We start from the raw sequence: 18,085 nt of genomic DNA, 5'->3' as shown, positions 1-18,085 counted from the left end.
AGAGACGCCGTTCAGGAAGGCTCCGGAAATTTCGACCACCTGGGGTTCTTTAACGTGCACCCAAACCTGAGTACACGGGCCTACAACATTTCCGCCTCCATCGGAAATGCAGCCGCCGCAGCCGGGATCCGAACCTTAGCAGATTGTGTGTGTACACTGAAGTGCGCAGCCAAAGTTAACCTACACCTGAAGTCCACCAAAGTGAACTAAAACCTCACCAAACATTAGGGACTAGCATCTGTAAAGATACTTTAATTAGATCCTTGAAAGGGCCTTGCAACACTTTTTGAGCAAAAACACTGCCGATGGGCAGTAGAGGCTCCCGACAACAGGCAAGCCAAATATTATAATGCAGCACGCGGCCTGGAATTCACAATAAATTATCAAAGTCAGCTAAAAATTGCTTTCTTTTCTTTCAATAAATGACGGGAAATGCTCAAAAATCACTCGTAGAAGGCCTATCTATCAGCCATTAGCTGATTTGAACATGGCTCCCCCGGTTGTTACAGAGATCGTCGCAGGAGGCCGCGACATGTCCAAGCGTGCACGCATGATCACACTGAAAAACTCGGGCATTAGAAGAAAAAAAAACCAAGACAGAAGTGCTCAAGATCAGGAGGCACGCATGACTTTTTTTTTCCTGCCATCCCTCCCTGCTTAGCTTCCAGCCCTTTCATCAAAACGAGAGAAGGGAGTATGCAAATGCAGCATGCAACAAATCTTTCTAACTCCACTCGCACTGAACAGATTCTTAAAATTTTTACGGCATTGAATTCGTGAAGCAATAAGCTCTTCCAGTGAATTCATTCCATGATTACTTTAAAAAGTGTTTCAGGGCACCTTTAACGCTACCTAGCTACCCAATTCATTTATTCTCTCTTTCTCATCTGCCAAAGGCAAACACAACACACCTGCCACTGAAATACCTCTCTTTTTTTATTTATCAGGTTGACATGGTTAAGATTTCAAGCCTTTCGCAGCCTCTTTTGCATAGGTGCAGCTCAATAGTAACATCCAGCTGCCAGCACACCACCAATTTTTTTTCCTTGCAGTGCCAGGAATGATGCCTCCTACAAAGGCAGCAAGAGCAAGAATGCTCAACTTTTGTTAAAAAAATTTGGAGACAGTTCCATGACCATGACTATCTGCACATTATAGACACTAAAAGAGTGTGAACATCAAACTTTACCGATCTATTGCACTGTTATAATAAAGTTTGATATGAGGGCGTTTAACTGCAGAAATAAAATCAACCAATGTACAATGCACAACCTTTTACTGTGTGAACTCAATGCACTGCCCACATTCCAAAGAAAGAGGCCTTAAAATACCATGAAATGCACTATTGTACCAGTTAAAACATTTTCTCTGCAGTGCAAAAACATTTTACACAGAGAGGCTTTGCATATGAAATCTGTACGATTACATAGGGCCCTTTGTAATGAAAATGTGTGAAAAAATTAAAGAAAGTGCAGCAGACAATTACCTCATCAAAGTAACAAAGCAAAACCTGCTGCTATTAGATTAAATTGAAGGAATCAAAGTTGCTTATGCGCAATTCAAACTGCAGAGAGATATTTGCAGCAAAGATTAACAAGGGCACAAATACTTACTAATTTTACGGCAGCATAAAAAGCCCCAAGAATCCCAGCAGCTCCTCCGCAGTCTCTCTTCATGCCACACATGGCAGTCTGTGAAAAACAGTTCACGTGCATTTTTTTACTAAAGTGCAATTTCGCAGCGGTACCTACAGTAGTATAAGTCGTGGTTTTTTAGTAAAAAAATTGGTCCAGATTTCTCCTTTCTTGACGCCTCTGTTAGTATTGTTGCAGTGAATCCTTGGTCCAGATTTCTCCTTTCTTGACGCCTCCATTAGTATTGTTGCAGTGAATTTATGTAATCATAACACCATACAAGCCCTCTAGACACAGGTAGTTTAAGAAATGATGCTTGTTCCCAATGACACACTGAGATAATTTCCCTTTTTGTCAGAATTCGTGAGGAATAATTCAATCTAATTCAACACAATTTATAAGTGCCTTAGTCTAACAGAATTGAATCCTTGAGAAAAAGAGGTACTGCAGAAGCAGGCATGATTCCTTAGGCATTAGCCAAGCCATTAGCCAAACATTAGCCAAGTATTCCCCGTGCTTGCTAAAGATAGTGCTAATATGCCAAGGTGTACATTGTCATTACGCAGAAATATGCTGTGCATAACATAATAGTACAGAGAAAGCAAGTGAAGAGGTTGCAAAAAAAGCATTTAAATAAATAAATACACAACACAAAAAGTGCTCCCAAACAGAACATACATTTCTACAGCTGTGAAACTGCTGTAAAGTTTTCCTGCTGAAGCTTAGGTTCGGCCGTATATTAGCATGTTTTTCTTTGGTCTTAAGTAGGTACTCCGTTTACATGCTCAAGGCTCTTATGCATCCTCTGTAGTTGGTGCATAATATACAATAGAAAATGGAAGCGAGTAACATGAACACTTGGACTTGTCAGGCACTTGTGTGCATTTGTGAAGTAGTGTGACCGGCAGTGATCACAGGACAAGGACCTTGAGCCCTTCACAATAAATTGCTAAGTAGACTGGCAGTGACATGTTTGCTGGGTTTGAATGGTTTAGCTGTACTTCGAGGCAAATTTATTAAGGCTATTTACATATTTCTCTTTTTTTTTTTCAAATATAAATAAAACTACTAAATGGCGTTGAAATGGTTATTCATTTGTTTCTGGTTGAGTCCTGCAACTGAATGTAGAGACACTAGCATTAACTAACACTAATAGGCCTGCTAAGTTGAGTCTGAGCTTTTAGCCTGCACTTTATATATATGTAACTGCTGGCATCAAATAACTGGTTGAATGATTAGCTAACTAGCCCAACTTAACAGAGTGTAGCAAGAATCATTAGTGAGAGGCTGGCAGCATAAAAATAATAAGACAGAGTATGCCAGTTGTGTTGAATAATAGTATGAGGTATTAATACTACAAAAGTCAAAGCTCTCAAACTTTCCAGAGATGACAAAATGTCAGCATAGAAAAAGCCTTTAATCACCTTCGACTTCAGGCAGAGTCCTCCGGTGTCATACACAATACCTTTGCCCACCCAGGCAATGGTATCTTGAGAGCCCTCCGGCGTGTGGCTTAGTACTACAAGCGCAGGTGGGTGCACTGCTGCACGGCCAACAGAGTAAATACCTAAAAAAGAGAAAATTAAAGCTATGGATCTTTCTTGAGTGGACCAGCACAATAAATCCTCTCCAAGCTCGAATCACCGACTGCTTACAGGTGGACCAATTTTTGCCACTTAGTGCTAAGGCACTTGATATTATATTTCAAGAATGAAAATCAAGAATTATGTTCTTTTGTGCAAGTTTTCACAATTTATTCTCATTAGCATGCAACTGCATATTTAATTATTCTACAGTCAGTCATGTTCCATTTTTACATTAACAAAAATAATGGGCTCAAGATCCATGCGCAATTTATGTTCAGTCGCATTCGTTTAGAGCAAATAAAAAGTTCTGACATTGGCCTTGGAACGCATCCCATCGACTGAAATGTCAAAAACATAGTATTTCACCAAAGTGGTCAGCTGCAGTCATATGCAGCACATTGATATCCAGTGAAGACACAAGTGTCAGGGACAAGTCAAACGTCGGCCTTCCCCGGAGTGTACCGTTGGGCAACAAGCGGGTGGGCAGTTTTGGTGGTGGTGCCTGGCAATGAAACTGCGGTAATGTGCCTCCTAGACGTGGTCGCACAAGGGGAGTGTGATGGCAGACTGCAGAAACATAGCCTACAGCTTGTGGCTGCAGTGGTGCTAGATAAGGAACACCCCAGTGACTGCTGGATTTCATCGCATACTTCAGCAATCTACATTACCTTAGGCTGTGGAAAAGTTGAAAGCTTCGCAGCTCCTCTCGCATGATAGCGTGGATAGTCTTGCACAAGTCCTCTAAATTGAGGCCTTGAACAGCTGTGCGATCGGGAAACAATTGAAGATTGTACTGTCGTATGCGCATTTCAAGCGTTTTCTCGATCGTGGTTGCCTCCTATAGAAACTGAGGGACAGTTTTAGGTGGGTTCCTCATCAGTTCTGTAAAGAGCTCCTGCTTGACCCATCGCATGAAGAAACACTTTCTTCTCTTCAGGCATGTCGACAGTGGCGTGGCAAAAAAGCCAGATAATCTCTATAAAGATGGTAAAACCTACTGTCGTTCGGCAGGTGCACCCACGTTTCCAAGAGCGTGGCAACCGTTTCCTTTCATAGGACGCTCGTAAACACTGCTAAGAAGCTGGTTCTTAACATGTCTGACATCACGGCAAACTCCCTGTTCTCGAACCAGGGCTTGGCACTGTCTTCCAAAAAAAAAGTGCGATTTATGTCCTGGTTCTTGAAGGCCACTGTTTTTTCATATGACCCAAGCCACTTTTCTGAATCCTTGCATGATGATACTCGGAAGATTGGCGGCTTCCTTATCATGGTCACTGAAGATGACACTGCAGCTATCATCGCTGCCATATATTGCAACGGGTATGAGCCGAGAGAGGAGACAAGGAGAAAGACGTGAACTGGTGCAAATACAGACGCCATTATTACCCGACCATGAATCTCGCCCTGCTAATAAACACCCTTCGACTTAAACCGTAACAGTTTTGTCGTGGAGGTGTTGGGTAATCGCCCAAGACGACGGAGTCACTGCCACTAGATCCTCGCTGACTGCCTCCAACACTACCGGAACTCGCTATGTCAAACAACGGTGACATACACTCATCTTCAACTCCTCTGGCACAAACACCCGGTGCCTGGATGCATCAGTTGAAGCCGTGCCCTTTCTCAGGGAAACCCGGCGAGGATGTGGAAGAATGGCCAACACGCTACAAACGTGTGAGCAAGTGCAACGGCTGGGATGCTACGGCTCAGCTAGAGTATGTTGCTCTCTCCCTCACAGACACTGCTCTTGTGTGGTTTGAGAACCACGAAGAGTCGCTAACAACCTGGGATCACTTCGCTATCCAACTCGCAGAGTGCTTCGGGGATTCCACTGCGAAAAGAAAGCGAGCCGAGCAAACATTACTTCAGCGTGCTTAAGTGCCAGGTGAGACTTGTACCACGTACATTGAGATAATCCTGAAGTTGTGTAAGAGGGCGAATCCTCGCATGTCCGAAGAGGACAAAGTCGGGCATCTTCTGAAAAGTATTGCCGAAGACATGTACTTGATTGGCAAGAAGAGTCTGAATTCGGTTGCTGACGTGATCAATCATTGCCACACATTTGAGACCTTTAAGCTACACCGTATCACGCCAAAGTTCGGCAGGTTGGTGAATGTTGCGACGGTTGCAGGCATTGAGGACAGCTACAGTATCCGTTGGGACCTTGCGACCACTGTGAGGCAAATTGTTCGTGAGGAACTCGAGTGACACAGCAAATCAATGAACACCGTGAAGGCCGAACAGTTCAGTTGCGTTTGTAATCAACCTCACGAAGCTGCACCGGTGGTTTCTTCACTGTCGGCCATGCCAGGCGTTGCAGACAGTCGGACCGATCCCCTACAACAGCACCACCATACATTTTCTGACAACGTGACGAATGACCAACGCGCTTATCGGGGTACGACCGCGAATCGGCACTTGGAAGATCATATCTACTACTCGCAGCATCCGAAGGCAGCTTATCCCAAAGTCTACAATGTCGGTCAGCCTTCACCTCTTTGCTACAGCTGCGGTGCGATACGACACATCTCTCGTTTTTGTCGCCGTCGCCGCCAGACGAGGTATGGCCCACCACCGACTTGGCCTAACATTGAAGGCATCAACGATGATCATTGGCCGGCAGAACATCGCACAACAAACGCTAAAGGCTCGTTACCCAGGAATTCCTTCCGCCATTCCAACAGGAGGAGTGACTCACCAGCATCAGCCTGACGCCACTAACCAATCGCTTACGCCATTCACCATCACCACAGCGACGTTCTACACCACCGCCTCTATCGGGAAACTAGCCAGCGCGGCCGATGGAGGTAAGGTCGCCGGCCGGTCTCCGTCTCTGCAAACTGCTCCTCTTTCTATTATGTTGTCCCGAAACAAAGTGTGTGTGTTAATTGATAGTGTGCCTGCAACTGCGTTAGTGGATACTGTTCCTACGGTTTCCGTCATGAGTGCCACATTCAAGGAAAGACTTCGTCGGAAGGTTATGTTCCCGTGGAATGGTGGTGTGACATTTCGTGGTGTCAGCGGAGAGTGCCTCGTTCCTCTAGGTATTTGTGTTGCAAGTGTTTTGTTTGGTGCTGAATATCTTGTCACGGAATATTTGGTATTACCGCGGTGCACTCATGATGTGATTCTTGGGATCGACTTTCTTCAGGATTGTGGTACTTCCGTTAATTTCGGCACAGGGGAAATTACGGTGAATAACGTGCTTTTGTCTACGTTTGCTGAGACATCTTTACCGGAGAAAAACTGTTTCGTCGTGTCAAATGATTCTCTTTTAGCACCGTGGTCTTTATCCCGTGTTCCTGTCAATTTTGCTGTTGCCAACCTTTCATCGTTTGACGCGCAAATTCAATCATTTGCGACGGGTTGCGGGAAGAAAATTGTACTTGTGCCGCGTTCTCTCGTGACAGTTGTGAACGGCCCCTCAAGCTTATGGGCTTTCAATTGTTCTTCGGTGCCTGCTGTTCTTCCGCGTGATATGAAGCTTGCCGAGTTCGAGAAAATCACGTACGGCACTATCACCATTTTAAGTGAAAAGCATCAGTCTGAAACAAGCGACCCCCAGCGAAGCAGTTCTGAAGAACAGATCTTAAGAATGATCAGCAAGTCGCTACCCTCACATGAACGCCACGCTCTTGCACGAGTCCTTATGACACATCTTTCAGGGTTTGATTTCACACAAGGTGATACGGAAACTTCCCTACCACGTTCTCGTGCTCATCACAGAATTGACACTTCTGCACACCCCGTTCGTCAAAAACCTTACCGCGTGTTGTCGACAGAGAGGGAAGTGATAGGTGAACAGGTCACCGATATGTTGCGGAAAGGTGTTGTCCAAGAGTCATCTAGTCCGTGGGCAGCGCCTGTGATCTTAGTAGGGAGGAGGATGGATCATGGCGCTTTTGCATCGACTATAGAAAACTAAACATGGTCACCAAAAAAAGATTTGTATCCGCTTCCCAGAATTGATGACGTCATTGATTGCCTGCATTTCGCTGCCTACTTTTCGTCACTGGATTAGCGATCAGGGTATTGACAAATATCCATGCACCCAAACGACAAAGAGAAAACAGCCTTTGTGACACCTGACGGCCTTTATAAATTCAATGTTATGCCGTTCGGTCTTTGTTATGCACCGGCAACATACGAATGATTTATGGACACAATACTTTGAAGACTTCAATGGGAAATTTGTTTATGCTACTTAGATGATGTGGTGATTTTTGGCAGCGCACTGAACGAGCATAACAGATGTCTCAGTCTTGTTTTGGAATGCATACAAAAGGCCGGCTTGGTCCTAAACTCTAAGAAATGTCGTTTTGGTGAAACGGAGACATTAGTACTTGGACATCTCATTGACAAAAATGGAGTAAGGCCAGACCCACGAAAAATCGAGGCTGTCAGCTCTTTCGAACCACCAAAATCGGTGCGGGAACTGAAGAGCTTCTTGGGCCTATGCTCATATCTTCGTCGTTTCGTTCCGAGGTTCGCTGATGTGGTGCATTCCCTAACATGTCTTCTTGAAAATGACGTTTCTTTCAACTGGACTTCAGCTTGCGACGATGAGTTATGCCAGCTAAAGTTTCTACTAACGTCGGGGCCCATACTGCGTCACTTTGATGCGTCCTTGCCTATGGAAGTGCATGCTGATACTAGTGGCATCGGCATCGGTGCTGTACTTGTGCAGCGTCATCAAGGAGCTGAGCACGTAGTGGCTTATGCCAGTCGCTCTTTCAACAAAGCTGAAGGCAACTATACCGTAACAGAACAAGAATGCTTGGCAGCGGTTTTCACGGTACACAAATTTCGACTTTATATCTATGGACGTCCATTCAATATCGTTACCGACCATCACGCTTTATGCTGGCTGGTCAATCTTCGTGACCCGACTGGTCGACTGGCGTGTTGGGCTCTTCGACTTCAGGAGCACAACTTCGTCATCTCGTTCAAGTCTGGACGCCGCCCCGCGGATGCCGACAGTCTCTCTCGCCTTCCCTTGAAGACGACCGAGTGTGAAGAAGACAGTTTTGATGACTGTTTTGCCTCCATTTCTTCCACATTCCCATACTTAAGTACTTTCAAGAAAGAACAAGAGGCTGATATTAGCTTGGAGCCATTACTTGTCGCGGCATCGCGTCCTAGAGCCACCAGCCGCTTTTGTGTCCATGACGGCCTTCTATACAAGATAAATTATTCGGCTAAAGGCGCACGCTTCCTTCTAGTCATACCACAGAGTCTACAATTTGACATTCTGAAGGCCATGCACAACAATGCGACAGCTGGTCATCTGGGGTTCATCAGAACTTTGAATAGGACACAAGAACGCTTTTACTGGCTCAGAATGCAGTACACAGTCAAGCACTATGTCACAAGTTGTGAACAATGCCAACGCTACAAGCGGCCTACGACTCCTCCGCCAGGTCTTCTCCATCCACTGCCACCTCCTCATCTACCATTTGATCAAGTTGGTATCGATCTTTTGGGTGCATTTCCACGCTCGTCTAACATCAATCGATGGATGATGATATGCGTCGACCATCTGACTCGTTACGCAGAAACTGTGGCGATACCATCCTCGACAGCGGCATGTGTGGCCATGTTTTTGCTTAGATTCATCATTCTTAGGCATGGGCCTTCCCGAAATGATCATTAGTGATCGTGGTCGTCAGTTCGTTGCGGACGCCATCTAAGAACTGGTTCGTCTGTGCAATTCGCAGTTCCGCCATTCATCCCCTTATCACCCTCAAATGGGCTGGCAGAACGTACGAACAGAACTCTGACTAACATTTTGGCCATGTACGTATCATCTGACCACAAGGACTGGGATGACATTCTCCACTTCATTACCTATGCGTATAACACGGCCAAACATGAGACAACCAATTACAGTCCTTTTTACCTCCTTTACGCATGTTCACCATTAGGCTGCATCGATACTATTCTACCATTTGACTTCCATAGCGACTACTCTGTCTCCAAGACACTCTGCCTAGCCGAAGAAGCCTGGCGTATTGCTCGTCTTCGTACTGTGGCTTCGCAACACCGATCGAAAGAAAGCTATGACAGCCAACATCAGTCTGTCGCATACTGCAAAGGAGACTGTGTGGTTGTGGACGCCACAACGTAAACAGGGCCTATGCGAGAAGTTTTTACCCCAGTACAGTGGCCCATTCGTCATTGTTGATCGCTTGAGCGATTTGACATACGTGGTAGCACAGCTGACATCAGCTGGCCGTCCGTCAAACTGGACCCAGCTGGTACATGTCGCTCGCCTAAAAACGATTTCACCCTAAACATTCAGAGTGATTCATACTCGCCCAGTGGGCTTTGTCTGGGAGCCGGGAAATGCAACGGGTATGAGCCGAGAGAGGAGACGAGGAGGAAGACGTGAACTGGTGCAGATACGGACGCCATTATTACCCGACCATCAACCTCGCCCTGCTAATAAACACCCTTCGACTTTAACCGTAACAATATCAAAATGAAGCAAGAAACAAGCATTGCAATATGCAGAAGGTTCTGCTAATCCTATTTGCAAAATATTTTGCTCTTTCTTGGCCACTAGTCCAAACAAATGGTGAAAACAAGTTGCATCCACATATGTGGACATTACACCTCAAGAGGTTATTTTTCTTAGCATACCTACAGCTAGGTTAGAATAGAATCAATGTCCAATGGCAATCAAAGACTGCTATAAAGAAAGCACATAATAAACCGTCAAATGCAATTTCTTGAGCTCTTTCATACCTTCTATATTTTTAAAAATTTATCGTTACAGCTCATATACTATAGTACATGGTACAGCCATTACCAATCCCCTTGTAGGCACACCAACATTTGCATTATGAAGGACCTTGTCGAACTTTGACCGAAATAAATGAAACCTAGCCACAAATTTCTGCACCATAACTTCTTGAACGAATTACCCTTCGACAGTTACACCAGCTTGCAAATTTATAAAAAACAGCATCAACAGGACTAAGTTGTTGAACATATGACAAACTAAATGTATAAAATGCCTCGTCATTTGGTAGAAAAGTTTTCAAATTAGCTGGGAAGTCTACTTTCATGCAGCAACTAACCCCCCCCCACCCATTTCAAAATTTATTTCCTCATACCAGAATTAAAATATTGTCTAGCTTTGGATGGCCCATAAAGTTAAGCTGACAAGACTTTAGTGTTCTTTCCAGATATGGAATATGCAGGCTTTAATGACAAAATATCACATCGAGCACTATAAGATTGCAAAATTTAAATAAAAAAGCAGAAAGGCTAAATTCTTTTCAAATTTGAAAGTGCAAATTACATCATCTCCACATTTCCTTGAAGTAAAATCTTAACGTAGGTAAATTGAAACCTAGAAATAAAACCACCTGTCCAACATATGTACACATGCGTTGAAAATGAATAAGGATATTTTAAACATCAAAAACACACACCGCCAAAGCCTTTGGCATTAAGTTCCTCCCCCTTGATTATAGTGGGCTTGAGGCCTAGAGCACTTCCAATAATTTCCACCTCCTGGAAAAAGGCAAAGAAAAGAAGAAAGATGCAAAATGCGAGTCTTCCAGGAGACAACAAACAACACTCCAGTAGAGCAGAAAAAAAAAAACACTTGACAATGCTAATAGGTACCCATCTGAACAATTACAATCAGTATTTTCCACAAATGTTAATACAGGGCTAAGGCTACATCAACTCTAGCAGTAACAAGTGTATTTCAATGCCAAATGGCTTAGTCATATGGCCAACATGACTGAGAAATTGAAGTAATTGTAAATAGCCAGCAAAGAAACTAAGCAACAAAAAGACAGAATTTCAATTGAAATCTTGAAAGAACCAAGATGTTTACTCGGCCTCAACAAAAAAAACTCGCAGCAGTGCATTAATACCATGCAGTGATAATCTTACCCCAAAGTATCGCCCCTAGGTACTATCGGCATCAAATGAAACTCGAACAGCGGCAAGCATTCACAATGGTATTGTGTGTGCCTTCCAGTCATCACCAATAACAGGCGCAGGCATCCAGTTTGGCAGCACTGCACAAATGTGCAGTGCTGCCAAACTAGATTGGGTGAAAACTGCTTCTCGTGATATACATATCACATCATAGCGTGCAGTTCATTTTGAGAAAACTGACACCAGTGCTCTAATCTGAGTACTGTCATTATTTCAGACCATAGGATACCCCTTTAGCGTTGATGCAGTCGAAGTGCCTAATAAATCGACGATCAATCTCATTAGGGGGAGAGGGGGAGAGAGGACAGGAGAGAGAGAGAAGACCTAAGACCCTTTGCTTCCTATGCTGTAACTTGTTCAAAAAGGCACTTCTCTGAAGTTAAGTGCTTTCCTCAGACAAGGCCTTCAGCTAGTGTTCCCTCTCCACAGGCAAAACATTCCTCACTAAGATCCTGCTCGCGATATACCCATAACTATTTAACATACACAAAGAAGTCGGCCAAACTCGCACTGCTTGACCCAAATTAATAAAAAAAATGTGGTAGAGGCCACCATTCGACTACTGCTTGAATGATTGCGATCTGCTAAATTTTTTAGCTGCTCCTTTTGTATTTTTTGTTTCTTTGTTGTTTGTTATCAGTGTGAAGCCACATGTGGGTATTTATGTTCTGCACACATGAACAGTAAAAGTTAGTTGAGAGTTTGGCAGTTGTGTTTCACGTGCTCCATGTTTTCGTCTTGCTTCGTGGCACCGTTTTGTAATTATGAAAGCCAGCAGTACCTAAAACATGCCATAATAAGTAATTGCAAATTGATTTTGACCACCTGGGGTTTTCATGCACCTAAATCTATCTTAAGTGTTTTTCTAGGTATCTCAAACTCATTGAAATACTATACACAAGGCCGCAGAATCAAAACATTTACCTCAATCTCAGCAGAACAACGTCATAATGACAGATAGTTCGCTTGTTACATTCGTTCTAAATACCCCCTTTAAAAGAAAAATGCAATAACTTGACGATAAAATGGTGGCTAAGCGGGCTTATCGATATGTACAGACAGTTAAACCGAACCGTGTAGAGAAAGGACACAGAAAAGGCCACACAACACAGATGCCGACAACCAACAGAGATTTCTTGCACAAACACGAAATATACAGACAGAAAAAGACTACATAAGACATACGATGTACAGTACAGTCCACTGTTAAAAGGAACACGCAAGTTCGTGGCCACCAGGCGGCGAGGTGCTATCTGGCGGCAAGATCTGTAAATGCGGCGCATGCGCATTGAATCGTAGGGACGGCAGGCACCTAATTTCATCCGCTATTAATTCACCTGTGTGCAGGAAAGTGTCTGTATGCGCTTGCATATTTTTGCGATGCAATTGATGTAGCTGTCACTCTGCCTGTTCCTTGTCAGATTTCCAGCAAACAAAAAAATCTAGTTTTTATTTATTGCTGCATTCATATTCGCAGCACAAAAAAGAACCAGACACAGACACGAGGAAGGAACACATACACAGGACGGGCAATGTGTATGTGTAGCGCCCATCCTGTGTATGTGTTCCTTGCTTGAGTCTGCGTCTAGTTTAGTTCCTTTTTATGCTATGAATATCAGTACAAGTGACTCAAACCAACTAGCCCGCACCACCGCTTTATTGCAGCAGTTTTTTCGCAAGCTCACACATCATTGAACCCATCATTATTTTCACATACTGCTTGCTGAAACTGGCCACTTTTGATAACAGATAAGGCTACTGAAGTCTGATGCATTACACATTCTCAGCTCATCTCTGCGACCATGAAACATAGGAACATTAAAGAAGCAGAAGGCTAAGTTTGTGTCAGTTGATTTACAGTGCAAAAAAGAAAAGCGCAAAGGGTCAGGGCTCGCTAGCACACGCAGAGTGCATGGGCAGATGAGTAGCAGACGATGCGGGGCACGCATCACCTTGATTAACCAATGCGTATGCGCTGAATTTCGAAATCTCGCCAGCAGTCAGCGCTCCGCAGACCGCCGGCCACGCACTCATGTGTTCCCTCTTACAGTGGATCATGCTGTAGTACTATTGGCATCAAATGAAACCCGAACAGCGGAGCGCGTGTTTCAAGCATTAGAAACAGTACGGTGTTGGCCGTCCAGTCATCACCATTGACAGGCGTGCACATCCGGTTTGGCAGCACTGCGCGATCCCCCTATAAAGTGCGTTATCTCCGTTTCTGCCCCAGTTTTTGTATGGTGATAATGTCGGCCATCGTGGGCGTATTTGGTTGTATCACTCGCAATTTTTTGCTTTTACTTCAGTGTCGCAGTGCAATCAGTGTCTTGGCAAGATAAAACAAAAAGAGAAATATAATCGGTTGGCGGTTGATTTTAAAACAATCGTCATATCTCATTCACCAGCACTGCTTCACCTGCACCCTTCTTTCAGAGACCAACCGGAAAAGGGTTCACTCTAACTGGAAATGCCGAGCGCTTCTTCGGAACAGAGACCACAAATTGTTTCGCTTTACCGGCACGAAGTCAAACAGCGTGAAATTGCCAGCATTGTGAACAGAGTTTTGTCTACTATAAATAGCATTTGCCAGGCATTCCGTGATTATGGGCTCCATGATGACAAACAATACAATACTACAATACTCGCCTTCGGCTCCAGTAGTTTAACCTCTGTATTTTTTATTTTGTTACTTTCAAATAACATTACCATACCTGGAACAAGAGCAGAAATACCACACTATAGGGGGATTGCGCAGTGCTGCCACACCGGATGTGTGGGCCTGTCTGTGTCAATGACTGGTGGACGGCACGCACTATGCCATTGATAAGGCTTGTGCCACGCGCTCCGCTGTTTGCGTTTCATTTGATGCCGATAGTACATGTTAGCACTTTTAAAAGCCTGTGACCTCTAGTCATCTTTTTATCATGTACATTATGTGTCTTCTACAGTCCTTTTCTGCCTATATATTTCGCGTTGCACAATAAATCCCTGTTAGAAGTCAGCACCTATGTTGCATGGTATCTTTCATATTCTGTTTCTGCACCGTTTGAATTAATAATGTGAACTTGACTACGTACAGAGACTATAGTTTTATCCACTAAGACTTCTTGAGGTGCACTAAATTTCGTAAGCTCAAACGTCACGCAATGTCATGCATGTCACGCAATGACCATGAAATCAGACCACTTTTGTTCGTAGTTTTAAGCCTAGTACCTTATGTCATAGCTTATCTCGATCTCACCTTGATAAAATCCTCTGTGTTCATGTCACGGCATGGAGAGTCAACAATCTTTGCTGTCAACTGGATGCCCTCTGCAGCTGCAGTCAAACAGCGCAATTCTGGCTCACCCAAGTGGCGACATCCGCCTACTCCATCCACAAGCAGAAACTCCACCGTAACACTGTGAGACACTGGAGTACCAGTGGACTTTCGGCTGAATACTGGAAATGCCCTGGCAACAGCACAAGCGCTGGCAAACACATCTTGCCATTCACATACCACCTGCAAAAAAAAAAAAGAGTAAAATTCACTCAAAACTAGCATGCATTAAGGATGTGGAACAGCAATGGCGGGTATCCAAGTTCATTCATTTGTTCTCCTTTCCATTCAAAACTTACTTGCTAGGGTAATCTGATAGCTCTCATTCTCAGGCTACAAGTTCACAATGTACAGCCACATCCACATCTGTGTAGAGCACACAAGCAGCCAGCCCTGCTCTGAGGGGCAGCACCTTGCAGCAGTTGTGGGCTCCAACGTGGAGTGCCCAGGAGCATACACAGCCCATTAGACAGACACATCTGCGCAGATTTCTTCAAATCAGTAAGGATGCCTGAATATGCCTTTGTACTGCTGGCTGTATGCGTTAGCTGAGGTTATCTCTTTTTAATGTTACTGCGTGCATCGGAACAGCCAAAAAGCACGTCTCGCTTGTTTTGAATGAGGCAGCCACGTGTTATCAGCCCCGACGCACGATTGTTCGGCATTGAGATGCCACAAGCGCCCAGAGGCAAAGTGCATATTCAGTTACACAAGGGCACTCTTCAACGCCGCCACTTGAATGTAGCAGGTCAGTATGTATATTAGGCCGCATATAACCCTGGGCTAACGTCAGACCCCTCAATCACTGCAAGGCGCCGCCCCTCATAGCAAGTCCGACTGCTCGTGCACTCTATACAGACGCGGACGCGACTGCACATGCAGCTTGTGTCAGGTATCAGAGGACATAGCTCAAGATCAGAAGACATTAAAATTTTTATTCTGTCTATATGCATCATCTTCCACTCTTCATCTATTACTTTTGTTCTGAGACAGTGGCTTTGCAAGTCTAATACAGAGATAAAATCCTAGCCTTCTATGGCAGACAGAGACTTGCCATGCTATTCTGGACATAAAAACCCCTGGACTGCCACCTGCCTACATGCGGTGATTTTATGTATTAGTGGTGATATGAGGAATAACTGCTGCAAGTGCCAAGACACTAAAGGGGCCCTGCAACACATTTTCAGCATGGTCAGAAAACAATGCCAATCAGTGATGATGATATATGGTGTTTTTTGGCGCAAGGGCCATTTGATGGCCAAAGAGCGCCAGTTCATGGGACAAGGAATGTGGACAATGATTGTGATTAGCGGCTGTATAAGGGCCATAAAATTCCTCGCAGCAAGGCGGGTAAAAACATACAAGTAATAAAATCATGACCATGCCGTGAAAGGTGTGTGTGGTGTGAATAGGTGACAAAAGTTGGTGATAATGAAAAACGATGGTGGACATGTATGGCATTAGCACAAGTACCTCACACGTTCATACCCTTGCGTCCAAGGGCCATGAGGCAAGTGCTTTCCAGTGTAGCCACCGCAGCAAAAACCTCTCTGGAGAGGTTGTGCTACGGAATGCCCGGGTATATGATATGAAAATTATGAATTTCTTTTAAAAACGCTAACAATGATTTATTACTAAAAAGCGGTTCCCTGCCAATGAACATTGCAGGGTGTAGAGGTATATGTTGTCGGTAGGATAATGGAAAGTGTTGTCTTCTTAGAGTGTCTAACTGTTTAAAACGTGAAGAACTGTTAATGCCTCACCACATTTATCACACAATGGTGGATCACCACCGGATAAAAGATGTGTGTGTGTCGTGTATGTGTGTCCTATCCTGAGTCTTGTTAGTGTTACCTCTGTTAGACGTGATTTTGATACTGGTGATACTGGCCAAGGTGTGGCTTGATAACGTGTAGTTTGTTTTGTGTGTGTGTATCCCACTTGCTCTGCCAGTAGTCCCTGAGGTTTTGTTTGAGAGACGGCTTAAGATCAAGGGCCGGGATTGATATGGATGTAATGGCGGTGCTCTCATGGACGGATGCAGCGAGCTGATCCGCCCTCACGTTGCCTTGGATCTCGCGGTGCCCTGGCACCCAGCACACTACAACATGTTTGAGTGTGTAGAGTGTGCACAAAATGGAGTAAAGTGAGACAAGGACTGGGTTTTTTTGTTTTTTAAGACTGTGCAGAGCCGTTACCACAATGAGGGAGTCTGTATAAATTACTGCTTTTTGTATTTGTAATTGTTTGATGTGTTTAGCTGCGACCAGTATCGCGTAAGCTTCCGCTGTGAAGATACCTGTGCGTGGATGTAGAGGGCCAGCATCCGAAAAGGATGGGCCGACAGCAGCGTAGGACACAGAGGAGTTAGTCTTGGAGGCATCTGTGAAGAACTCAGGACGTGTGTATTTGTGTTGAAGTTCCAGAAAGTATGTTCGGATATGGGCAATAGGTGCATGTTTTGTAACTTTTAGGAAAGACACATCGCAGTCTATAGTCTGCCACTGCCACGGTGGCGGGTATGCTACAGGAGCCATTAAACTGTGTTCAAGTGACACTTCAGTTTCTTCAGCTAGACGCTTCAGGCGAACTGAGAAGGGCTGCCTCATCGAAGGCCTGTTTTGAAACAGAGTTGAGCTCGACAAATCATTAATTGTAGAGTATGAGGGGTGCTTCTGTCTGCTTTCACCTTAAGAAAATAAACAAAGGACATGCAAGTTCTCTGCAGATGAAGCGACCACTCATTTGACTCAACATAAAGGCTTTCTACGGGGCTGGTGCGAAAAGCACCTGTAGAAAGGCGGATGCCCAAATGGTGCACAGGGTCCAGCATCTTCAAGGCACTTTGAGTAGCAGACTGATAGACAACGGCCCCATAATCTAAGCGGGTACGAATGAGGCTTCTATAGAGGTTCATGAGGCATTGCCTATCACTACCCCACGTAGTACGTGACAACACTTTTATAACATTCATGGCTTTTAAACATTTTGTTTTTAAATACTTGATGTGCGGTACGAAGGTCAACTTGTTGTCCAAGATTAAGCCTAAGAATTTAAGCTCGGCTTTGACGGACAGACGTTGCCCGTTCAGTCGAATGTCAGGTTCCGAGTGCATGCCTCTCTTTCGAGAGAAGAAGACACACGTGCTTTTTTGTGGGTTAAGTCGAAATTCGTTTTCATCTGCCCATTTGGAGACCTTATTTAAACCCAGCTGAACCTGCCGCTCACACATGGCCAAGTTGCATGACTTGAAGCCAAGCTGAACGTCGTCGACATATGTACAATAGAACATCATGCGGGGAATGGACAAGTGCAAAGAATTCATTTTGATAATAAAAGTGTGCAACTAAGCACACCACCTTGTGGCACGCCTGTTTCCTGGACAAATGTTTGGGAGAGCACACTGCCTAGACGGACACGGAATGTCCGGTTTGACAGGTAACTTTCGATTATATGAAACATTTTTCCGCGCACACCAAGGTGGGACAGGTCTCTTAGAATTCCAAAACGCCATGTTGTATCATACGCCTTTTCGATATCGAGGAACACAGAGAGAAAATATTGTTTATGAACAAAGGCGTCTCTGA

General features: G+C 44.5%; 1 protein-coding gene across 3 annotated transcripts in view; it reads right to left on the bottom strand.

Annotated features, from left to right (window-relative positions):
- grsm (probable aminopeptidase NPEPL1 granny smith protein) overlaps positions 1 to 18,085 on the bottom strand; it is a 60,815-nt gene that overhangs the window by 22,648 nt on the left and 20,082 nt on the right. For all 3 annotated transcript variants that reach the window (XM_037427367.2, XM_037427368.2, XM_037427366.2), the window contains exons 4-7: positions 14,421 to 14,681; positions 10,660 to 10,741; positions 3,059 to 3,201; positions 1,614 to 1,691 (exon numbers count right to left, since the gene is read on the bottom strand). In XM_037427367.2, coding sequence (XP_037283264.2) covers positions 1,614 to 1,691; positions 3,059 to 3,201; positions 10,660 to 10,741; positions 14,421 to 14,681 — 564 coding nt within the window. The remainder of the gene's footprint in view (positions 1 to 1,613; positions 1,692 to 3,058; positions 3,202 to 10,659; positions 10,742 to 14,420; positions 14,682 to 18,085) is intronic.

This window comes from Rhipicephalus microplus, chromosome X, assembly GCF_043290135.1.
Source record: "Rhipicephalus microplus isolate Deutch F79 chromosome X, USDA_Rmic, whole genome shotgun sequence".
NCBI classification, from domain to species: Eukaryota; Metazoa; Arthropoda; class Arachnida; order Ixodida; family Ixodidae; genus Rhipicephalus; species Rhipicephalus microplus.
Note: the sequence above shows the minus strand (reverse complement) of the source record. Positions and strands in the feature narration are given on the sequence as shown.